At 48.8% G+C, this 23,667-nt stretch overlaps 1 protein-coding gene across 4 annotated transcripts in view; it reads left to right on the top strand.

Moving 5' to 3' along the window:
- Nucleotides 1-21,020, top strand: part of PLCB2 (phospholipase C beta 2) — a 42,412-nt gene extending 21,392 nt beyond the window's left edge. For 3 of the 4 annotated variants that reach the window (XM_085580061.1, XM_085580060.1, XM_085580063.1), the window contains 26 exons: nucleotides 261-336; nucleotides 694-794; nucleotides 1,100-1,266; nucleotides 1,478-1,624; nucleotides 1,881-2,038; nucleotides 3,935-4,017; nucleotides 4,387-4,471; nucleotides 5,591-5,759; nucleotides 6,524-6,621; nucleotides 7,306-7,402; nucleotides 7,519-7,603; nucleotides 7,878-8,002; nucleotides 8,972-9,126; nucleotides 9,477-9,641; nucleotides 10,596-10,695; nucleotides 10,961-11,065; nucleotides 12,000-12,085; nucleotides 12,170-12,266; nucleotides 12,431-12,484; nucleotides 13,003-13,213; nucleotides 13,377-13,548; nucleotides 14,547-14,623; nucleotides 16,219-16,314; nucleotides 16,627-16,684; nucleotides 19,713-19,799; nucleotides 20,022-21,020. In XM_085580061.1, the coding sequence (XP_085436187.1) occupies nucleotides 261-336; nucleotides 694-794; nucleotides 1,100-1,266; nucleotides 1,478-1,624; nucleotides 1,881-2,038; nucleotides 3,935-4,017; nucleotides 4,387-4,471; nucleotides 5,591-5,759; nucleotides 6,524-6,621; nucleotides 7,306-7,402; nucleotides 7,519-7,603; nucleotides 7,878-8,002; nucleotides 8,972-9,126; nucleotides 9,477-9,641; nucleotides 10,596-10,695; nucleotides 10,961-11,065; nucleotides 12,000-12,085; nucleotides 12,170-12,266; nucleotides 12,431-12,484; nucleotides 13,003-13,213; nucleotides 13,377-13,548; nucleotides 14,547-14,623; nucleotides 16,219-16,314; nucleotides 16,627-16,684; nucleotides 19,713-19,799; nucleotides 20,022-20,294 (3,127 nt within the window). In that variant the 3' untranslated portion in view covers nucleotides 20,295-21,020. The remainder of the gene's footprint in view (nucleotides 1-260; nucleotides 337-693; nucleotides 795-1,099; nucleotides 1,267-1,477; nucleotides 1,625-1,880; nucleotides 2,039-3,934; nucleotides 4,018-4,386; nucleotides 4,472-5,590; nucleotides 5,760-6,523; nucleotides 6,622-7,305; nucleotides 7,403-7,518; nucleotides 7,604-7,877; nucleotides 8,003-8,971; nucleotides 9,127-9,476; nucleotides 9,642-10,595; nucleotides 10,696-10,960; nucleotides 11,066-11,999; nucleotides 12,086-12,169; nucleotides 12,267-12,430; nucleotides 12,485-13,002; nucleotides 13,214-13,376; nucleotides 13,549-14,546; nucleotides 14,624-16,218; nucleotides 16,315-16,626; nucleotides 16,685-19,712; nucleotides 19,800-20,021) is intronic. The other variant, XM_085580062.1, reaches the window with a different exon arrangement.
- The last annotated feature ends 2,647 nt before the right edge of the window (nucleotides 21,021-23,667 follow it).

Genomic DNA, 23,667 nt, shown 5'->3' with positions numbered 1-23,667 from the left:
GACAGGGGTCTTACGGAGTCCATAGCAGGAATACAGAACTTTTGCTTTAAATCAGCAGTCAAAAATCCTGTGTAGGTTTATCAAACTCGGTCCCTCAGTCACTCCCCTGGAGAAACACTTTCTGGCTTTGCTGGTTCATGCTTACAGTTGTCTTGCCTGTCTCCCTTGCTGTGCATTTGGAGTGTCCTGCACTGCCTGCAGCTCCAGCTGCCCCACCTCTGTCCTGCCCCATAGTGATGTTTGTTGGCCTGTCTGGTCAGTATTTTTCAGATGTTCCCTGCAGACAAGAAGAGGGTGGAAGAAGCACTAAGTGCTTGTCATCTGCCAAATGGCAAGGTAAGGGTTTCTCTGAGTATCTAGAAGTCTCGTGAGCTTGAGAAGGATCTTTTTCCCTGCCCTGACTGGGATGCCTTTGACTATGAAAAACCATCAGCCAAGATACTTGTAGCTGCTTACCTTACCCTACCACTGCCAGGCCTTAACTCTGGCCTGCTGGCATCAGCTCTTACTGTCTTCCAGTAACACTTGTGACTCCAGCACTTGCACTGTGTGGCACAAGGAGCAACAACACCCAGCCAGATGTTCCAGTCACTTACTGAGGTTATTGCAGTGAAGTGCTGAGCTGTGGGTGTTCATGACAGGTAAGAGCTGTCACGGGTTTGTGGTGCTGACACATCTTCATTGCATTCTCAGAATGATGCCATCAACCCCGAGGACTTCCCCGAGCCGGTGTATAAGACGTTCCTCATGAATCTGTGTCCACGGCCTGAGATTGATGAGATATTTACCTCACAGTAAGTTTCCCTCAAGCCACAACCCAGAACTTGGTCTCTTGTGACAAAAGATAAGAAGGAGGGGATTTAGTGTTGTGGCGTTTGTCTGGCCTTAAAGCCTTAGAAAGGCAGGATCTCAGGTCACTTAATGCCTTCACTCACAGCCTGAATAAAAAGGATGAGACCTCACTGTGCTACAGGACCCTAAAATATATGGGCCCAGAGGAAGGATCAACCTGAGGAAGGATCAAACTGTCTTATGTGAAAAGATTTCTGGGATAATTCCCAGGCCTTACCTCTGCCCCTCTGTGGTTCTCTCACTGCAGCCATCTAAAAGCAAAGCCCTACATGACCAAAGATCACTTGGCAAAGTTCATCAACAAGAAACAGCGTGACACCCGCCTCAACGACATCCTCTTCCCACCAGCCAAACCTGAGCAGGTGCAGAGCCTGATAGAGAAGTATGAGCCCAGCGGGTTTAACATCCAGAGAGGTGAGTCTTACTCAGCCCAAAGCTCTTGCTATAGAGGTGTGATGACAGAGCAGAAGATCTCATGCCCTCTGCCATGCTGCTTCCCATGGTAGCAGTCAGCCTGATTTCCACAACTCTCTGTTGTTTCCACAACTCTCTTTCTACTTCCAAAGAGGGGTCAGAACCATTTTATTTGGTGACCATTTGGTTGATAGCTTTGTTTGCCGTGCAGGGCAGCTGTCTCCAGAGGGGATGGTCTGGTTCCTCTGTGGCCCCGAGAACAACCTGATAGTGCTGGACAAGCTGATGCTGTACCAGGACATGACTCAGCCACTCTCGCACTACTACATCAATTCCTCACACAACACCTATCTGACAGGTACGGCCGTGCCAGGGCAGGCACGCCCAGGGACCGGGGAGACACAGTCAGCCTGGCAGATGTGTGTGCCCTGGGGGTTTTGAGGGCTGGGCTGACTCTAAATGCTGTGTGACATGAAGCAGTGTTGCCCTGCGACTGAAAAGATCTTGTCAGTCTGCTGCATCCACCTACTGAAGGCTGGCAGAGACTCCTGTTGCCCCTGTGTGTGCAGGAGCTGTCCTATGTGAGCAGCTACCGCTGAGCCTCTCTCCTGCAGCTGGGCAGTTTTCTGGGACGTCCTCTCCCGAAATGTACCGCCAGACGCTGCTGGCCGGCTGCCGCTGCGTGGAGCTGGACTGCTGGAAGGGCCGGCCCCCGGATGAGGAGCCAATCATCACCCACGGCTTCACCATGACAACTGAGATCCTCTTCAAGGTAGTGAAGAACTTTCTCCATGGATGCTTTCCCCTGCCTGCTTTTAGACTGATTGCTCAGGGAGCCAGATGGCTGAGGATGTTTGAGAGGAAAAGATTGAAGGCGAGGTGACAAGTGAATGAATGTGTGGGTAGAAGGAAAAGTGAACAGATAAGCACTAGGTTGGAGTTTGTACAATTTTGGAATGGGAGGAGTAGGAGAGATGTTGATAGCTGGATGAAAATGGATGGATGGATGGATGGATGGATGGATGGATGGATGGATGGATGGATGAGGGAAATGTAGGAAGTCAGGCAGGAGCCAATGGAGAGATGGCTGAGCAGAGTGTGTGTACACAGGGCTGTGTCACAGGGTGGATGCACAGAACGTGGCATGAGGCTGGTGGATTTAGAGGTAGAGGCACATCAGAGGAGTGAACAGGATGCTTTTAGAAAACACAGTTAAAATTAGTTTATCTTCTGGTCTACATCAGGTTTCTATGGCTAAGAGCCTCAAGTGAAGGCTTTTGGAAGAGCAGGGTTCAATTCCTTCCTAATGACCTGAGTGCTGGAATGTGTTTTGTGGAGCAGCTGGCTTCCCTGAGGATTCAGCCCCCAGCCTTCAGAAGCGCAGCACAAAGCCAGGCAGTACAGGGCATTTATCCACAGCTTGCAAGTTACAATAAAGCCATCACACTGACTTTTTTTTCTGCACTCCTTTACACAGTTGCTGCCAACAGGTAGAGGTGCTTTAGATGTTTTTTCCAGCTCTTTATTTTTCTTCTGTATCTTCCCCCCAGTTCCCACACTTCACTATTACTAAAATATTTATGTGTGAGGGGGAAAAAAAACAACAAACCAAATTAGTTCTTAAGGTCAGAGGTATTGTCCTCAGACTCAGTTATTTCCAAAGCCCTGTGGTATCACTGTTGCTTTTTGCACAGCAGTTCACCACAGATAGAACAGAAATAATAGCATTTGTAGCTGCTGTAATTGCAGAGTTCTACTGAAGCCTGGGACCATTCCTCAAGGAAATTATAACCTGCTAACACAGCATGTGCTGGGTTTTGGTTTTACATAACACTGGTCCTTCCTTCCACTACAACTCCTGTGGCCTTTTAAAAGCATTGTCTGAGGCTTCTCCTGAGAGCCTTGAGGCTTCTGTGACAGACTTCCAGTGGTCCATGGAGGAGCAGCTGTGGCAGCCTCCTCCTTGCTGAGGTCATGGCTGATCCAGGGTTTGGGATGATCAGAGGACTGTAATTGCAAAGGAGCAAATGGCACTTCTTTACCAATTAGCAGGACCAGAAGGGAAAATAGTGGAAAGTTTATGGCAGTTTAACAGGGGCTTGGGGAAAATATTATTTTTTCTTACATCATTAATGCTGAGAAGGTTTCCATGGTATTTGCATTTGAAATGTCAGCACAGCTGGTAACTGAGCACTCCAGCTCTCTCTGCTACCAGGCAAAAGGATTTTATAAGTAGCAAAAATGATAGAAAACTGGGCAGGTTCAGAGGTAAGTATGGATAGAGTTTGCAGTGGTTTAATCTGGTGCTGCACACACCTTTCTGTGCCAGTTCAGTGTGCTTGGGGCAGGGGTTTGTCTCTCTGGCCGCACACTTTCACATGCAGTGATGTATACACTGACCTGTGCAGCAAAACCAAAAACTCAGCTTGTTGCATCTTCAGCTTCATTTTGGTGCAAACTGTTGAGTTTAGCTCAGCATGGATCCTCTGGAGCTGGAAATCTGGGCAGGTGTGAAAAAGATTACACTTCTCACCTTCTTAATGGGAGAAGTTTAGTGACTTTGAAAGGAGCTCCTGAGACACAGTTATAGTCTGTTCAGTGGGAGGTCAGCTGTGTCTCTGTTATTAATGACTGCTGAGCTTCTCTCTGACCATGGCCTCTCCTTCAGGATGCCATTGAGGCCATTGCAGAAAGTGCTTTTAAAACATCTCCGTACCCTGTGATCCTGTCCTTTGAGAACCACGTGGACTCGTGAGTATTTGGTGACTGGGAGAATTGTCTGCTGTGTCCACAGCAGAAAATAGACAGGCAAGGGATGCTGGGTTTTAAGTGGGTGCTGAGCTGAAGTCAAGCATTAATTGAGGTTTCTGAAGCAACTGAAGGTGGGTCAGAGCTGAAAGATGAGCCTTAACCTGCAGAGTGGGGTGATCACAGTTGTGCAGCCTTTTACCTTCAGGTTGCAGAGTATGAACATGGGAGTTGGCTTGGGAATGGGACCTTAACATCTGCATAGCTGAGATGGTTTTCTGGGTAGAGGACATGGATCTCGATCTTTTGTTCATGCCAAACTCTGATTTTGGGCATTTGCTTTCCTCTTCACTCCTGCCTGATGTCTCTTAGGCCCAAGCAGCAGGCAAAGATGGCCGAGTACTGCCGAACAATTTTTGGAGACATGCTGCTGACAGAGCCACTGGAGAAATACCCGGTATGAGGGAGCTGGGGCAGGAAGCCACTGGGGAAGCCTTTCTGGAAACCTTGGTTATTCCTGATGTTGGGAGGTGCCACAACAGACACAATGCCATGGACATGGATCCTGGTTCATAAGGATAAGTCTTGTTTAGCACTCTGTCACCTGAGGGGCTCTGGGCACTGAGCTCTGGCTGGCCAGGATGTCCCGAGAGTACCAGGTGTGTTCCGTACACGACACTGGTCCAGCTCTGTCTGCCAGCACTTGGAAACAGGAGCAAAGGCCTAATCCTGCTTCTAGCCTGGAAATATTCCCTTCCAGGTACAGGTGGGTAGGTCAGTGTCAAGTGCTTGGAATAGCTGAGGAAAGGTCCCCCTCTGCTTGACCTCAGTCTTCATCTTACCTGTACAACAGGTATTTCTGTGGTCCCAGTGACACCTTTGGTGACACAACTGCCCTGCCAGGAGACATGGTTTTAAATATGTGAGCAGGATCTGTTTTCTGCAGGGCACAGGGCAGATCCTTGGGGTGCACACAGGAGGGAGAGCTGAGGCTTCTGGCCCAAGCATCTGTTTGAAAGCACTGAGACCCAAAGAAGAGCTGGAAAGAAGCAGTGAGCAGCAGTAGCTGCCCCCTGTCCAGCCCCATGTCCAGGCAATAGGAACAGAGGGATGAGGGGAGGAACAGTTCAAGAGATCAGCTAAGCTATTTACAGGCCTTTGCTGCCTGTGCAGTCTGTCATATGTCCTTGTCTTGAGCCACCTCTTCTGGGATCTTTTTTAAATCTGCTGCAGGCAGTGTTTAAATCTGGCCTTGAGTATTGACAAGGGACTGAGGATCTGGGCTATAATGAGAGAAGTAGGTGGAATGGGAAGCCAGAGGTATGTGGATGCCTTCAGGCCATCTGGGTGTTTTTTTTAGCAGGATGGGTGGCTAGGCAGCATGGCAGAGCAAAATGCTGGTCTGAAACCACAGGTGAAATATTAGGAAAAATCTGCATTAATCTAGTGGGATGTGCTGGCAAATGGAGGAAATTTGGAGTATAGCGGCTGAGAGATGTGTCTGTGCAGTGGTAATTGGCCAGGGGGACAGGAGAGGTGAGTAGTTGAATTCTGTGATGAAGTTTATCTGTTGCAGCTGAAGCCAGGAGTTCCTCTGCCAAGTCCTAAAGATCTCTTAAGGAAAATCTTGATTAAAAACAAAAAGAACCAATCTATGTCTGGGAAGAGGCAGAACTCTTTGAAGAAAGGGAGGAACATGGAACCAGAAACTGAGCAGCCAACCTCTGTGGATGCTGAAGATACTGGTATGCCTGAAGGGAAGGGGGACTAGTAAAACTGATGGGTAAAGCCTTCTAAATCACTCAATACTTGGTGAACTTGGGACAAGCCAGTACTAGTCATTAAATCAGTTATTCCAAGCAGCAGTAGAAAATTGGAAGAGAAATTAAATCTTCAGAATACTTTGAACACTTAGTCCAACCAAAAGAGATGATCATTTACCTGCCCATCATCCCTTAGTGATCCACTGACACACTGTGGCTTTTGGGTTGAGGGAAGGGGAACAATGTGTTACTGCTTATAGCTCTCTGATAACCACAAATTCACCACAGCTTAGTTCTTCACTGTGAGGGTCTTTGAGATTCATAAAACCTTCAGCCCCTGCCTCCTCCCTTCCTGTCACCTCCTGGGCTCAGGGCCCCTGTGGTAGAACAGTCCCTGTCATGGTAAGAGCACATGAAGTCATGTGAGGACAAGGTGAGCACCACTGCAGAACACCTGGAAATTTATTCCTGCAAGTATATCTGACCTTGGGGGGGAAACAGCCCAGTGATTGTTGCTCCTGAGTGCGAGGGGAGCCTGCAGCAGGAATGGTTTGGTCTCTTGGGTGTGTTCATCCCCCATGTACCAGTTCATGTTTGATTTGGCCAATAAAATCGTAGGATTCTTCCCCTCAGTGTTTCAGCATTACTCGGTGGTGAGGTTTGGCAGAGCCCTCCACTGCCAGCAGCGTGCAGGTCCTGTTTGTGTCCTCCTGATCCATACCACTGATGAGGGCCTGTGTGCTTAGTCTGGGCAGGTGATGTGGCTGAAGAGGAGCCAGAGGAAGAGGATGAACAGCTCAGAAATCTGGATGAAGAGGAAATTAAAAAGATGCAGTCAGATGAGGTACTGTCACTGTTGGTTCTTCTCCTTTTCTGTTTGGATTTTTGCTGGCTTCCATTTTTCTCTGGGGCATCACCGTATTTGAATAGAGATGAATCCAAAGTGCAAAGGGGAATGAACCCGTGGGGGACTTTCCATCCCCCACACAACAAGAATTTTGCAGTAAAAACTGAAAAGGAGAAATTTTTTTGCAAGCATAAAGAATGTGGCAGAGGAGTTACTGCTGACTGTGCATGATTTGGAGATAACTGTTTGCCTTGGGGGTGTGGGAGAGGCTTAGCCTTGGTCTGAGAAGTTGTTACTGAAAGTGCTGCTGCTGTAGGGGGAGGGAAGGGTTGAGCATTCCCTTGAATAAAAGGTCCATTTCCCATTTCCATCTCCCTGTTATCCTTGGGAGAGGACGATTATCCTGTTTATCCCAGACTCTATGTTCTGAGGGGGTCAAAGAGATCCTGGGCTTTGTACATCTTCCCTGGAACCTCTCCATGTGCCTTGATTCCATTTTTGCCCAGCCATCTGGAGATCCTGTGCCCTTGCCCACCATGCTGTAGGACTGGGAAGCCAGAGAAACTGGAGCACTCTGGTCAGGGCAGCCACCAGAGCTCTGACTGGGAGGCCCCGGTGCAGTTTGTTTCTCTCCAGGGAAAGTCTTTTCATCTGTTTCTTTTTGGATTGTTCTCTGCTCAGGGCACGGCTGGCCTGGAAGTGACAGCGTATGAGGAGATGTCCAGCCTGGTTAACTACATACAGCCCATCAAATTCAACTCCTTCGAGGTCTCTGCCAGTAAGTCAGGCTCAGTCCCTTTGGAATCCAGGCCAAGTGCTTCCTGCCTCCGTCGGTCCCCGTGCAGAACAGGGACTGGGTGTGCCTTGCTCCTAAATGCAATCTCCTGTTTCTAGAGAAGAACCGGAGTTACGTCATCTCTTCCTTCACTGAGACGAAGGCTTGTGATCTACTGAGCAAGTTCCCCATGCAGTTTGTAGAGTATCCTTTGGGCAGCCTTTTTTTCAGTGCCACTGGGTGTTTGGAGTGTGAGGGAGATTCTTGACAGGATGCATCCTGTTGTAGCCAGTGTTAAGGCTGCCAGATGCTTGTCCTTAAGTGAAAACTGTAAGGAGCCTGACCCTCCCTGGGGTCTTGTCTGGAAGGCTCTGAGCATTTGGTAGCAGAGCTCCAACAGTTTTTATAATGGGAATATATGGGCTGGGCCCAGGGCCCAGCAGGAACAGTCACGACTTGTTTCCTATACAGCCTGTAGATACAACAAGTGGCAGATGAGCCGCATTTACCCCAAAGGCACCCGGATGGACTCCTCCAACTACCAGCCCCAGATGTTCTGGAATGTTGGCTGCCAGATGGTGGCACTCAACTTCCAGACCATGGGTGAGTGTCGGGGTGTGCCCCAGCCTCCAAGCAGCGAGCTCAGGCGCTGCTGGTCCCCAGGTGCTCCTGGTCCCTGTCTCTTCCTTTTCTGCCATTTTCCTGGTCATTATTCCATGTGATTTTTCCCAAAGTGCTGTTCTCCTCTGATTTGATCTCCCACAGACCAACAGCACTTTTCCATGCCCAGCACAGACCCAGCATACACCCACACATACATGTGGACTGCTGTCACCCTGTGTCTGGGCACTGTCCCTGGCTGTCCTGTTCCACAGTGTCACACTGAATCATATCCATGAGGGCACCTGCAGCGCCCATCCCCCAAGGTGCTACCTCTACCAGGCAGAGGCAGAGCTCCATCCAGCCACAGCTCTGACCTGTCTGTGCCACTATTTCCAAGATTTTGACCTGACCGGGAAGGAAAGGCCTTTCCATGCTGCATGACCAGCATAAGAAGAAAAACCTTGAGAGAAAGCTATACCTTACCCCTCTTCCTTTCTCACAGGGCTGTATTAAGTATAGAGCATAGGAGACAAAAGGGAGCAAGTGCAAGGTTGGTTCTGAAGAGGATGACAGTGCAGGTTAGGTGCAGCAGCCACCAGGCAAGTGTTCTCAGTAGTGTCAGACAGAAGATGGACTCAGAGGAGGCCCAAAATGAAGGGGGAAGGAGCAGAGGAGCTTAGACACTTACTTATTCCCACCCAAAAATAGCAGGTGCTCCTTAAAGCAGGTTTTAATTTAGTTCTACCCATGACTTAAGGTGCAAGCGCAAGCAAGCCACTTCCCTTCCTTACAACAGCTGCTGTAATATTTTTCCCTGTAGGGTGCTGAGAGGCTTAATTAGTTTTCAAGATGGCTTTGTGAGCTGTGGGCTGGCAGGGGCTGGAAGCTTCCGGCGGCTTTCAGCTCCCTCATAGCACACAGGCTGCCTGTCCCTCCCAGCCCTGTCTCACTGTGTTGCTCTGCTCTCAGATGTCCCCATGCAGCAGAACATGGCCCTGTTTGAGTTCAATGGGCAGTGTGGGTATCTGCTCAAGCACGAGTTCATGCGGCGCTCCGACAAGCAGTTCGACCCCTTCTCTGTGGACCGCATTGATGGGCTGGTGGCCACTACTGTCTGTGTCACGGCAAGTACAGCCTGGGGACCCTGTCCTTTGTCACCCCGGGGGACTCTCAGTGCCACATGAACTCGTGGAGTCCTGTGGGAAAGTGTTACTGTGGCAACTCCCAGGCTAGTCGCTATTTTAAATTAATCATAATCACATGAAAATAGAAAATGAGCATCTGCCGTGCAGAGGCAGCCAAGGCTGTGCTGGGAGGGAGAGAGGAAGTGCTGAAGCAAGAAACAGAGGTGAAAGTAAAAGAAGAGCTGGAGCAGAAAAGCTTCTTTGGGGTGGGACAGGGACATAAGGGTGAAGGAATGGGTGGGTCCCTCTGTTTTATTCTTCCCAGAATGTGAACTCTGTGTTGTTCACAGGTACTCTCTGGTCAGTTCCTCTCGGACCGCAGTGTGAAGACCTATGTGGAAGTGGAGCTCCTTGGGCTGCCAAGGGATGCCAAGCGCAAGCACAGAACCAAACTGACCTCCACGGCCAACTCCATTAACCCGGTGTGGAAAGAGGAGGCTTTTGTTTTTGAAAAGGTGAGAACATTGGATAGTAATTAAGGCAGAGAATCCTTAAAGCTCCTGATGGCCATGAGCACTGTCTTGGAAGAGGTCAGTGCCAGCAGAAGGGACTTCCCTCTGGAGATCTCAGGCCTGGCTTTATACACTCTCAGGTAATATCCAAACAACATTATCCAAAACAACTCTGCATCAATATTTCCCAGAACAGACATGGATAGCTGGGAGTGGTTCTGGAGATAACAAGCCACCAAAGTCTCCCCTCTATGATGCCCTCTTCAGACCAATCAGTTTGGAAAACTTCCAGCACCAGAAAGGAACTGAGTTTCTGTGGTTAAACTGTCAATAAGAAATAGCCAAACTGGAGCAGTAATGGGACTAGTTTTCAGTTGTGCCAGAACTTGGAAAGCTTCCCTGTCTCTCCCCAGGAATTCAGTGATCACCAGTCCAGCTGCAGGGCACAGGAAACATAAGTCAAGTACACATTATACAGTTCATCTGTCAGGCACAGTATGAAGCTACAGATATTTTCAACCTGTCTGGCTAAAATATCCTCCTTTCAGAAACCTCTGAGGCTTCACTCCTGGCAGAATAATTTTGAGTTCATTTTACGGCACAAGAATACAGGGAAGGAGGGAGTCAAAAGCCTTTATTAGCAATGTTACCATGTTTGCAGAATTATCCATCCCAGTTCATTCCAGTGAGTTCTTCCTGGAAGTAGTGGTTTGGAGGGTTTGTTGTTTTTGTCTTTTGGTAACCTGTGATCCTGGAAAGGCTGAGAAGCCTGCATTGGGTGGAGTTTCTGGGCATTCAGCTATGATGTCTGTGATAAATTGTGCTCCTATATTACAAGATGCAGAAATAGACAGTGCCATCCTAGCAGAGATGGAATTGTTTGGTTGAAAGGAGGAGGATGCTGCTATCAGGAGTTAGAGGTGAGGACACTGGTGCCTTACTCTGCTTTTCCCTTAGATCATGATGCCTGAGTTGGCATCCCTCAAAATTGTGGCTTGGGAAGAAGGAGGGAAGTTCATTGGCCAGCGTATCATTCCCATCATTGCAATGCACCCAGGTAAATCAGTGAAAACTCCTTCAGATTTTGTGCCCTTCACACCTGTCCAGTGGGAGTCATAAAGACGATACAAACAGCTGCATTCTTTGCTCCTTAATCTCCGTGCCCACAGGCAGTAGAACCTTCAAATCCATCTTGTTATAGCCTTGGCTTTATCCCATGATGTACTAACCATGCCCTCCTGTAAAGATGAGCCTTGGGCTGCTGGAGCAGACAGGGAGTGACAGGAAGCCACCAGCTCAACTCCCTCCCCTCTCTGCCCCAGGCTACCACCACGTGTGCCTGCGCAGCGAGAGCAACATGCCGCTCACCATGCCCGCCCTCTTCGTGTTCCTGGAGATCAAGGACTACGTGCCAGATGCTTGGGCAGGTAGGGAGCACTGGAATGTGTGTGGGGGGTGCTTCTGGCCTCCTCCACGCTCTGATTCAGAAGCATTTTTCCAGCCTGGGAAGTGCTTTCCTGCTGCACCCTCAATTCCTTGTCAGGGTGGGACTTGAGCACATGCCAGCATCCTGTCACGGCCTCGCTGCCTTGGGAATAGCATGGAGGCTCCCACTGCAGCTGTGCCTGGCTCCCACCTGAGGTGCAGTACAGGTGTACCGGGCTCCAGTGTAGAATGGCTCAGCCCTACCCTTGTTTGGAGGCAGGGAGATGTTTCTTTGAGGGAATAGGTGACATCTCTCAGGGACTGCTGAGAAGAGCGGTTTTAGGGAGGTTTTAGGAGTCATTCTCTTCCCTGTTGGAGGAGAAGGGAGGTTCTTGCTGGTACTGAGATATGGGGACCTTCCTCTGAGAAGGGTCAGAGCTGGACATGACAGAAGCCTCACCAGAGGGATCAACTGTCATGACCAAAACCAGAGTGCAACAGCATCAGCCACAGGAGGTCTTGTGAATACTTCTCATGTTTGCTCTCTCCTCCCCTGTGTTCATACAAATGAACCATATTCACTGGGGAAATCCTGAGGAATTTGGATTATCACATTTTTATTAAAAAGATGAGGTTTATACAACATTGGGCTGGAATTAGAGCAGGGAGCTGTGCACAGCTTAACTTGGCCCTGGCTTTTGGGAGCAGAGTTCCCAAAATCACTTCACTGCCCTGAACGTCAGTTGTGAGCCATGGCCTTGGGCTAGGACTGAGGTGAAGGATGTTCCCTTCCTCCCTCCCTTGTGCTGTCAAGGAGGCTTTGGCTACAGGCAGAGAACACAAACTATTCCTTCTTCACAGTGTCCTGTGCTGGGCAGGGAAAATGAGTCCATGAGTTGTTTGCTATCCAAGCCAAGCCCTGCTCTCTGTTTTCAGACCTCACCATTGCCCTCTCCAACCCCATCAAGTTCTTCAACCTGCAGGACAAGCGCTTGGTGAAGCCCAAGGATACCTCAGGGGAGGTGAGTTTTTCCAGATTCTGTTCTCTAGAGCACCTTGCATGGATTCAGCTTGGAGTTTTCATTTACCTCTGGTCTTTGTTTTAGAGGCCTGGCACACAGACAAACCTCTCATCTGCTGAGACTAACGGGGTGGCATGCTTCACTGGGAAACCAAGTATTCCTCCCTCTAATGGGTCCACAGGTAAGTTTCCAAGGGTTTCCAAGCATTTAATCAGCTTAATTAATTCTTCTGTACTGGCACCAACACCCTTCACACAGGCTGTGTTCTGGTGAGCTCTCCTCTGTCCATTTCCAACCTGGACATCCAAGATGGGACAGTAACAGGAACTTCTTTTGGGATTTCAGGAGCAGCAGTGTTCACCAAGGATGAAGCTGTGTTAGAAGTAATGCAGATGGCAGGTAACTCCTTATGCTGGTCACCTGGGCTGAGGCCCAATGTCATCTTACATTTCCAAATTAAAAAGACATGTCCCAACCCTGCCTGGTATAGCCAGCACTAAAAATAAATCCCAGGAATCTTGGGGCTCCAGAACAGGTTTCCTTCAGCACACCTGCACTCCCTGTGCAACATCTTGGTCACCTGCTTCCAGGTGCCTAAATGCAGTGTGATGTCAATTCCTGCAAACACGAGGCCTAATTGTGCCTCAAAACTGAACTGAAGGCACCTGTTTCACTCAGGATATGTTGGCAAATAACTGTTATGTACATTGCTTTTTTTAGAAGTTATTCCTAAAGAGAAGTGTTCGCTAGGACAGAATATGTACCTGGGGAGAGGCATCCCAAGGTGTGGAACAGAGGGGGCTCTGGTTTGGATGTAGTGATCAAGGGACGTGTGCTGGAGCTGTATGTTCCAGTTGCTCCACTCCAAGCCTTGGGAAGGAGCTGGCACTGTTGAGCCTTTTTATTTTGTGTTTCAGAGCCTGAGACAATCACCCTTGCTGAACTGCAGCAGAAGAAACGCTTCCTGAAGCTGCTGAAGAGGCAAGAGAAGGAGCTGAGGGAGCTGGAATGGAAGGGAAGCAAACAGAGGGAGGAGCTGCTGCAGAAATACTCTGGGCTCTTTTCAGAGCTGGCCTGCCCTGGGGGCAGGAAAAGGACAATACGAACAAGGAAAACACAGAAGAAGAGGTAACCACAGCCTGGGGGTCACCTTCCCAAACCAAAACAAGGATCCCCAGGGAAATGTGGCCTTCCCTTCTCTGCGGGACGATGGAGCAATGCAGGCACGTGCATGTGCCTGGGTTGTTCTCACTCAGGGCGGGTCAGCATGGCCCCTGTTTGTGTTCTGCAGGAGTGTGACCCCAAGTGATGGTGGTACCAGTGCAAATCCTGTAAAAGCAGCAGAGAGCATCGATTGCCACTGGCTCGTGGAGCTGAGGAAGAGGCTGGAGATGGACCTCATCCACCTTGGGGAGGAGCACCACAATCGGATCCGAAGGAAGAAAGAGCAGCATGCTACCGAGGTGAGGGCTGTGAGTGTCACCTGAAAACATATCCTGGGACAGCCCCAAGAATCCCAAGTTATTCACTCAACTGACCTTGGGAATGTGGGCCCAGAACACACCTGACACATGCATTGTCAAGTCCATGCCAGGTAACTGAGAATGAAAACATTAAGCTTATTTGTTAGAAGCCCTAAAAATCCTGCAGAAGCATTTTTACATGTCTGCTGTTTTTTAAAGCAAGAGTAGCATTGCCCTGGAGCACATCATGCTCCATCTGCTCCAGCTCTTCTGATGCCTTAGCATGGAGTTAATGTAGTGTTTAGTGGCTTCACACCTTGCCAGGTGCCACCTCTCCAGGAGCTTGGGAGCTGGGGTGATGTGGGGGTGAAGGTTCACTAGTGGCACCACCAGAGCGTGTTCTGCTGTTTGACTTGGTGGAAGTCAGAGTCCAGGTGAGGGGAGTCCTGCAGGCTGAGGTCAGCCAAGGCCAGAAGGAATCATGGTGGTGCCTGGGGACAGAGTGCAGGCCATGGGATAGTGGTGATGGTAAATCCAGCACATGCTATCTGTTCCAATGAAAGGGGACTGATTCCAGGCTTGGGAGGCTTTTTCCCTTTAGTGTTTTCTGAAGGAATTTGCACTGATACATCTTAAATCTTCAGTTCCCTGGTGCACCTTAGGCTTGAGATGCTTCTTGCAAGCTTGCAACCCTGAGAGAAAAATAACACTTGGGCACTGGCTCACCTGGGAATCAGATTTCTTACCTGGGAGAGGAGCCAGGGATGAAACCTTCCTGTCTGACAAGTGCAGTCCACTGGCACAGTGGGGCCAGCATGTACAGCTGAGCTCTCTTCTGTGCCAGTGTTTACTCTGAGCCTTGGGGATTCAGAATTTATTGCTTCTGGAATTCAGTGCAGGGAGGTGTACAGCTGATTTGGATGCAGTGGGATGCAGATGGGGTGTAGTGTCTTATCCTGGTTTGTTCCCTTTTGGTCTTGTGTTCATCCCTTAAACAGCAAGTTGCCAGGATCCTGGAGCTGGCCAGGGAGAAGCAGGCAGCTGAGCTGCGCGTGCTGCGGGACACGTCAGAAAGGTAAATATGGCAGTGGACTCACAAATAATGCCAGGTTCTGCTCTGGGCAGCACTTTCTGCTGGATCTCACAGCTCTGCTCTGCAGCCAGGGAGTGGGGATGGGGAAAAGGTGGCTTTCTTTTCCTTTGGTGAGAAATTGAAGCAAGGGGATGTGACAGGGGATCTCACACAGTGGTTTGGGGGGAAGATGCCTCTTGTGATCCCCAGGACAGTGTTGCTGCCAGGAGGCACCAAGCAGGATACAGTGTTCCATCTGCAGTGAGCAGCCTGGAGCCACTGATGGGGAAGGATAGGAAATACACTGCTGTCACCTCTGTCTCTTGCAGTCAGGACCTCACATTAATCCCTTCCAGGGGCTGATCCACTCTAAGTGAGCATCTTGGCTCCAGTATTTAAACAAACTGGCAGATTCAATTGACCAGTTTCTAGCTAGGCATGTATCCATTTGTTCCTGCGAGAACTTTGTCCTGAAGCTAAAATCCTCACTCATTTCTACTTCCCATTAAATCCTGTCTCAGTCTTTAGTTGCAAATTCATATAAAACTGCCTCTTTTTGTATCCTGTCCCAAGGCAGAGTCTCTTTACTCAGCTATTCAGCATATTCAGGCAAGTCTAAGGAAACAGGTGAATAGCCAGGTAATGGTTTGCTGACAGTAGGATGTCATTAGTACAAGTCACATCTCCGTGGCTAGGAGAAGCTCCAGAAAGATTTCAAGATCTGGAGCAACAGGCAATGAAATGGCAGAAATAAATATAAAATAATCTGAATGGAAAATCCTGGCGATAGCCCATCAGTGCACTGGTGTTGGCTCTCAGGTGAGAGATCTTCACCTGCTGTGGATATTCTTCCATTCCCAGCTCTGTGGTGGCCAAAGTGGCAGAAAGGATTTTGGGAATTGTACAGGGAAACAAAAAAAAAAGATTGAGTCAGCCTCGTGCCACTGGATCCATCTGCATAGAGCTGTCCCCTTCTCAGTGTGCCATCTCAAAGTCTTTGAAAGAACAACAAGAACAGCCAGTACTGGGGAGGAATTTGTGCACAAAAAGGAATTAAATGGGACAGCTAGGAGAACAGATGTGACAGGGAATGTGACAGGAATGTGTAAATCATGAATGGTCTGGAAGAGGGAAGCGATTGCTCACTGTTTCTCATTGGAAAGAAGGGTGGGACATCCAGTGAATGTCTCGGGTGTGTCTGTCACATTGTGTATAAATTAAGTACAGTTCCTCTCATAGCAAAGAGCTGTGAAATCCAAAAGTAAAGGTAAACTCTAAAGTATGAATGACATCATGGAACATGATACATGCATAGATGCTGGAGGATAGACTGGAAACTAGGAAGGTGGAGGAGGGAAAATTTCCCTTACACTTGTTCTTTCTTACACTTGCCTTTAGCATGTGCTGTCTCACTGCTGGGCCAGGACATGTCCTGATTCGGGACTTAAAATATCCTTGAGACGCCAGGCCTCCTGCTGCACAGTCTCCCACATTTGGTGTTTCTGGATAGTGGAGCGCTCCAGAGAGCTGTGGATGGAGGGCTGCTCTGCTGTCTGGTGCTGGTAAACAGGCCTGTATCCCCTCTCTTCTCTCCACAGCAACATTAAAGACATTAAGAAGCGGATGGAGGCAAAGAGAGTGGAGCGGGTCCAGGCCATGCTGAGGAATACCAGTGACAAGGCTGCTCAGGAGAGGTGCGGGGTGGATGTTCCTGGGCTCTGTCCGTGCAGGATGCAGGGTCTCCTGCTGACTTGGAAGATGAAAAAGTAGAATTTTGCATTCAGTTATTTGCCTTATGGCTCAGCCAACTCTGAGTGGTGTTTTGGTGTTTTATTTATCCTTCCTAAAAGTACAGCAGCTTCTCCCTGTGGTAGGACAGGGTGGGAATGTCACACACCTGTTGATCAGTATAATACTGATCAGTACTATATCGGGTTTTAGTACAAATGGGGTTTGATGGAAGGAAAAGAGCTGGATTTTATAGGGTTTTATAATTTTCTTTAAAGGTTGAAGAAAGAAATTAACAATTCCCACATTCAGGAAGTGGTGCAGACAGTCAAACGGGTGAGTTCAGGGGAGTCAGGCTGCCCCAGCAGCTCTGGGTTCTGCCGGGGGGTGACCAGGGGCATTTGTAACCTGTGGCTCCAGAACAACGGGAAAGCTCTGCCCTTTCAAGATCCAGTGCCAGACAAAGCTGAGTCCATATGCATTTGTCAGTGAGTGTCAGCATTTGAGTCCATTTGTCCATCTGTGTCCATGTGTGTGTCTGAGTAGCCACATGTCCAGCTGTATCTGCATGTCTGTCTGAGTCTCTGTGTGTGGGTCTCTGTCCATACCTCTGTATTTTGAGTCCATGTGTCTGTGTTGTGCCCACGTCTGTGTGTTTGGGTCAGTGTCTATGTTCCTTTGTGTCTGTATGTGTCCCTGTGTCTCACTGTCTGGGTATCTGAATGTGTATGTCCGTGGGTCCAGGTGTCTGCATGCCCACCTGTGTCCATGTATGTCTGTGATCTGCCAGTGTGTCCGTGGGCGCGTTTGTGTGTTTCCATGTACCCCTGTCAGAGATATTTTGTGTCTTTGTGTGTCCATGTATCCCAAGTGTGTGTGTATGGGTGTGTCTGCCTTAGCGTGAGTCTCTCTCCACTTGTGTTCGTGTGTGTGTGTGTGTGTATCCATGTATGTCTGTGTTTATCCGTGTGTGTGTGTCCATGTGTCTCTATATCAAGGAATCCTTGTGTGTGTATCCTTGGGTGTGTATATCCATGTATGCTTATTCATCTGTGTCTGTTCCTGTGACTGGGTGTCTGTCTTTGTGCTGAGTCTATCTGTCCGTGGGTCCAAGTGTGGGTGCGTCTGTGTGCATCTATACATGTCTGGGTGTCTGTCTTTGTGCCAGCCTTTGTCCCTCTGTGTCCCTGCATGTCTGTGTGTCTGTGAGAGTGTGTCCACACTCTATTCCTGTGTGCATGTCCATGTAGGTGTCCATGTATCTGTGCATATGTATGTTTCTGTGTGTGCATGAGCCCACGTCTTTGTGTCCATGTTTGTCTCTCCTTGTGTTCAGGAGTGTCTTTGTGTTGCCTGTGTCCCTGAACGTGTGCATGTGGCTGTGCCAGAAGGGAGGTGTGTGTCCCTGTGTTTGTGTGTCTGCTTGTCTCCACATCCATCTGTGCCTGTGTGTGTCTGTCAATGTTTGTGTTTGCATGTGTGAGTCTGTGTGTCTCTGTATATGTCTGAGTGTCCATCTGTCTGTCCATGTGTGTTCACGTCCAGGTGTCCGTGTCCATCTCCTATGCATGTCCTTCTGTGTGTCCATGTGTTTGTCCATGTCCAGGTGTGTGTGTCTGTGTCCAGGTGTTTTTGTGTGTCCAGGTCTGTTTGTGTCTATGTCTGCATTCTGGTGGGAGTCTCTGTGTATTTCTGCGTGCCTGTGCCTGAGTGTATGTTCATGTCTGTGTCAATGTGTGTCCATGCACCTGTGTCCTTGTGGTGGTCCATGTGCATCTGTTTGTCTGTCCACATCTGTGACCATGTGTCCCTGCCTATGTCCCTGTGCTCAGGTGTGTGTATGTCTGTGTGTCAATGTGGCTGTATCCAGGTGTTTGTATGTCTGCATGTCCCTGCACCTCTGCCTAGGAATGTGTGTGTGTCCATGTCCATGCGTCTGTCCACATGTCTGCATGTCTGTGTCCGTGTCCTTGTATCTCTGTCTATGTTTGTGTCCATGTGTCTGTATCTGTCTGCACGCATCCCTGTTTCTGTATCTGTGTCTTTGTGTGTCTGTGTCCGTGCCTGTGGCCACGTGTGTGTGTCCTTGTCCATGTGTGTGTCCACATGTCCACTTGTCTATGTCTGCCTGTGTGTGTATGTGACTCTGTATCCTAGTCTGTGTGTCTGCCTGTGTCTGTATGTGTTTGTGTTCACATCTGAGTCCATTTTCTGTGTATGCATCCTCCATCTGTCCATGTGCCAGTCTGTCTGCGTCCATGTGTCTGTATCCATATGCACATCCATTTATCTGTGTGCTTGTGTGTCTGTGTGTCTGCATCCATATCTCTCTGCCTATGTCCGTTTCCATGTGTGTGTCTCTGCATGTGTGTCTGTGTCCGTTTGTGTGTTTCTTTGTCTGTATGTTGACATCCAGGGGGTGGATGTGTTGAGGTGTGCATCTGTGCTTCTGTGTCCCTGTCCACTTGTGTGTCCACATCTGTCTGTGAGTCCATGTATCAGCTGGTGTTCATCTCAGAGACTTGTGCCTCTGTGTGTGCCCATTTGTCTGCCTGCGTATGTCTGTGTATGCATCTGTGTGTCTGCCCATGTTTGTCTGTTTCTGTGTGTCTATCCAAGTGTCTGCCTGTGTGTCCCTGTGTGTCTGCCTTTGTCCATGTATATGCACATGTCTGTGTCTGCATCTGTATCTGTCCATGTATCTCTGTGTCCATCATGTGTCCATGCCCATGTCCATCTGTCTGCCTCTGTATGTCCGCATCCTTATCCGTCTGTCTCTGCCCATATCTGTCTGCCTGTGTCTGTGTCCCTGTCCTTGTGTGTGTCTGCTTGTGTCCATGTGACCATGAGTTTGCCTGTCTGTGTATATCAATTTGTCTGCATCCACGTGTCTGCCTGTGTCCATGTGACTGCATTTGTGTGTGTACCCATTTTTGTGTTCATGTCCTGTGTCCATGTGCCTGTGTCCCTACACATGTCTGTGTCCCTCTGTGTGAGTGTGTCCAGCTCTTTGTATCCATCTCCATCAGTGTTGTCATGACTCTGTGTCCATGTCCATCTGTACCTGTGCCTGATTGTCTGCGTGTGAATACATGTATCCCTGTGTCTACATGCCTGTGTGTGTCCAGGTGTCTGTCCTTATGCAAGTCTGTGTATCCATGTATCTGTGTGTGTGTGTCCCCTTGTATGTCTGTGTGTCTGTCCCTATGTCCCACGTGCCCATGTGCACTCAACCTGCTGGGCTGTCACAGTGTCCCTGAATCCAGGCTGCTGCTCCTGGCTCACCCTGCTAGGCTGAGCTTGGAGCTGTCCAAAGCCCTTGCTGATAAAACTGGAACCTGAGGGGGATTTATTCTTTTTAAAGGTGACAGAGAAGGCTGGCAGGTTCCAGCAGAAACTGGAGGAGAAACAGGCAGCAAATCTTCAGTCCATCAAGGAGAGAGAAAGCCAGGTAAGGACAACATTTAGGGTCAGGGCTGTCCCATGGCACAAGAAGTCCAAACCCCCAGAGAATCAATCTTGATGGCCACCCCCAGCCCACACATTCCCAGGGGGTGCAAAAGTGGATGAGAGAGATCAAACAGACCCCAGAAGGACCTACAGCTCATCCCAGAGCTGCTGGCCTCTCTGCTTGGCTCCCATGTGTGGGAATGACCTGACTCTCCATTTGCAGCTCCAGCAGCAGGTACGGGTGGAATATGAGGAGAAGTTGAGAGCTCTGAACATGGAGGTTCAGGAGATGGTGAAGAACTACACCAAAGCCAACTTTACTGGAGAGCCACAGACTGGGAAGGAAGCAGGTCAGAGCATTCCTGAGGGAGAACAAAGCTCTACAGACCACCTGGAAGGAAATATCCCAGTGGCAGAGGTGTCCAGGCTTACACTGGCAATGACTGAGCCCTTGGGAGCTGGAATGGATGTGGAGATAGAAGAGAGCATATTCTGAGATGAGGCCCTTCCTTACTGTTCATTGCAAGAAGGTATATAGTGAAGTAACAGCTAGCTTCACAAACTACTGCCATCCTTTTCCATTCTAGGGAGCTCCTGAAATCCTTCAGGAATGTACTACATTATCTCAGATATCTGGAAACAGTCTGGAGAGCTCACCCTTCAGAGTACTTCACCCTCTGTCTTCCCCAGCCTGAGCTCTGAGGTATTTCAGCAGTGGGAAAGGCCCTGTGCCTGCAGACCAACTCCCTGTTGGCACCACAGCAGCAGCTACAGGAATATTTACTTTGCATTCAGAACAGTTTTTAGAGTCAGTTCCCTCATCATTCCTCACATGCATCTCTTCACATCAGTCCGACTCCTCCTAACATCTTCCACACGGTTCAATGAAACAGCAATAAACAAACCTAAACACTGATAAAAAGAGACACCACGGGTGGGGATGGGGGTGGAAGGTGGGCTCAATCACAGCAAACAACACCATGCTGTGAGTCCTTACAAGAAAACAGTTTCACCTGAAGCTGGATTAATAAACAATTACAAATGCTGCTATAAAACAAACCAAACCCCATTGGTATAAGACAGCATGTTCCAAGCCTAGTCTGAACACCCAACAAGAGTCCACATCTCCCCTGTAGTGTCACTAGAGTACTGGAATTATGGATTGTACATTTCTAAGCTATTTATTTTCAAAAAAAAATAAAACATAGCAGTTCTTAACTAACTGGGTCACTTGTTACTTAGCTGCAGTTAGCATGTGTGTGTGTGTGTGTCTGTGACATTGTGTGTGTCCATCTCAATGTCTGTGTCCAGGTGTATGTGTAGCTGTATCATGTCCCTGTGTTCATGTGTGTGTTTACATGTCTAGATATGTATGTGTACACCTGCCTGTCCATGAGTCTGTGTGTCCACATCCCTGTGTGGTTGTCTGTCCACCTTTCTCTGTCCCTGTGGTGTTTGAGGCCCTTCCTCATAAGAGGACAAACATCCCAGCAAGGTCCAACTGCAGCCAGGGAGTAGCTGGAGATTTTACCTTAAATCCAGAGAGGCTGCACTGGCAGTTCCAAAATGGAGCACAGGCACTGAGCCCTGCATCCTACACCAGTGTGTCACCAGCTTTGGCCACTCAAACCCCTCCAGAGGAGCTTTTTAGAGGTTATTTTAAAGGAAAATTTGTCCCATCTCTCCCTGGAGGGAACTTGGACACCAATGTCAAAACAGAACGTGGGCACAGGTGGCCCCCTTTCCACACACTGTCAAAGTTCCAGGGCTGGGTTTTTCCCTCAGACGCTCTCTGGAAATGAATCCCACAGAGTAAACCTGAGTCAGAAAGATACACATGGAAAGCTAGGACACAACAGCAGGGCCGGGGTTCGCAGTTTTCCTTCCTCCAGGGCCACACCCTAAAGAAGATTCTGTTGCACAGGGACAGTGGCAGGCAGGACGTGCTGTGTCCCTCCACACAGCACGCGACAGGACAAACTCTCCAAGTCAGGTTGGCCAGGTTCAATCTCACAGGCTGCTCCTACCAACAGCACTGGCACAAGCTGTTACACTGGACAACACCACTACAGTCTCCTTCCCTAAAGCCTGACATAATTCCCAAACAGCTTCACTTTCCAGCCTGGAGATCTCTAATTCCTGCCTTGTATCAACTGCTTCCCTGGGAGCCATCTGAGAGCCAGCAGAACCCATTGCTCTGCTTTCCTCAAGCTGAGCTCCTCTGTCCCTTCCCCATGCAGAGCATCAGTGCCCCGACAGCTCTGAACAGCATAAAGCCAGAGGCCAAAGCAAGGCCTGACACAGCACCAGAGCAAAATGCTCTGCGGGGGGCTCCTTGAGGCATGGGCATTTCAAAATTGACCAGGGCTCAGCTGGACTATGACACAGGGAACTTCAGCATGTGGAATTCATGGCATTAATGTCCACTGATGTTTGAAACCTGAACAAGGAAGCCCACCACAACTGCTTGTGCCCTTACAACCCCATCATGGTTTCTGCACTGCAACCCTTCTGTTATGGAGCCCAAAACTGGCACAGGGGATTAATGCCAAATTTCATGAAAAACAGCTCCAATCTTTTACACAGATTTCATCTCAGTGCTAAAATACACCTTCTAAATGTAGTTTTCAGTGTGCACACGGAAGCATCACTAAAAGCAAAGACAGCATGAAGCACATGAAGCATAGACCACACTCTGCATCACTCCCTTTCTCCCCAGGGTGCTTCTGAGGCCATGTGTGCCACAGTGCCTCTTACACCTCCCTGTCTGCACAAAATGGGGGAAAGTTCTGCAAGATGGGAAACGGACAAACAAATAATAAATAATAATAAATGAAGGCACTTAATCAAATGTTACTGCAAGTGTTCCCAAGCACACTTTGAACCCGACCATCCCTCCAGCAGCACAATTCAGTCGCAACACGGTTTGGTTACTCACAGAGTCCAGAGGGGAGAGGCCATCTGATTTTCCAGCACTATTTCTTCTTCCCATGGGATTCAGACATCCTTGAGGATTCCTTCCTGTGCAGCCCTGTGTTTTCACTTACCTGCCAAGCACAGGGCAATGTGGTATTTTGCTCAGACAGGCCTCTCATCAGGCCATTACACACAGAACTTCAATTCATTGGCAATTGAGACAATAACATCTAGTCAGACACTGAACAGCAGCAGATTTAGGTTCAATCTCTGATCCTTTCCAAATTTTTAAGTGGCATATTCTAGATCTCATTCTGTGGTCCAAAATATTAAAGTGAGGCCGACCTTTGTACTAGATCGTTAAAAAGTAGATAATGGGGATGTCTAAAGCAGAGGAAGACTCCAACCCCAGCAAGGGACACAAAAAGGAGACACTGTACCTAAAGGATGCCAGTCCTTTTTACCTCCATAACAAAGGTACTGCTGATGTGCCAAAGACACTCAGAGAAGGAGCTGCTGCACAGTATCTATTCCATTTTAGAGAAACTCTCAGTGCCCCACATATCAAGATTCCCCAAGATTATATAGATTATTACTTGCTATCCCCATTTATACCCTGGTCCCAGGGCACAGCCAGCAGCTCTCCCCAGTCTGCAGGGGAAGGGTGGCACTTGTCTCAAACAAACAATGTCTCAAACCAAACTCAACAATGTCAAATTCAGGAGCCTCATTTGAACCAGGGTCCTTCTATTGCCACTGGTTAAAAAACAGGGGCCTCTAGACAAAGATTTGTTCTGTTCCAAAAGAAATGGGATAATAAGCTGTTGCATCCAACATCAGAGGCATGCTGGAGGAAGGCAGGTACCATTATAGACAAACCAGTGCAATTGAGATGCGACAGCACTGACAGATTCCCTGTTTGATTCAGCAAATTGTTCATATAAATACCATGT

This window comes from Lonchura striata, chromosome 5 (genome assembly GCF_050655825.1).
Source record: "Lonchura striata isolate lonStrDom1 chromosome 5, ASM5065582v1, whole genome shotgun sequence".
Classification (NCBI taxonomy): domain Eukaryota; kingdom Metazoa; phylum Chordata; class Aves; order Passeriformes; family Estrildidae; genus Lonchura; species Lonchura striata.
The sequence above is the reverse complement of the archived record's forward strand: the minus strand, read 5'-3'. Positions and strand labels throughout refer to the sequence as shown.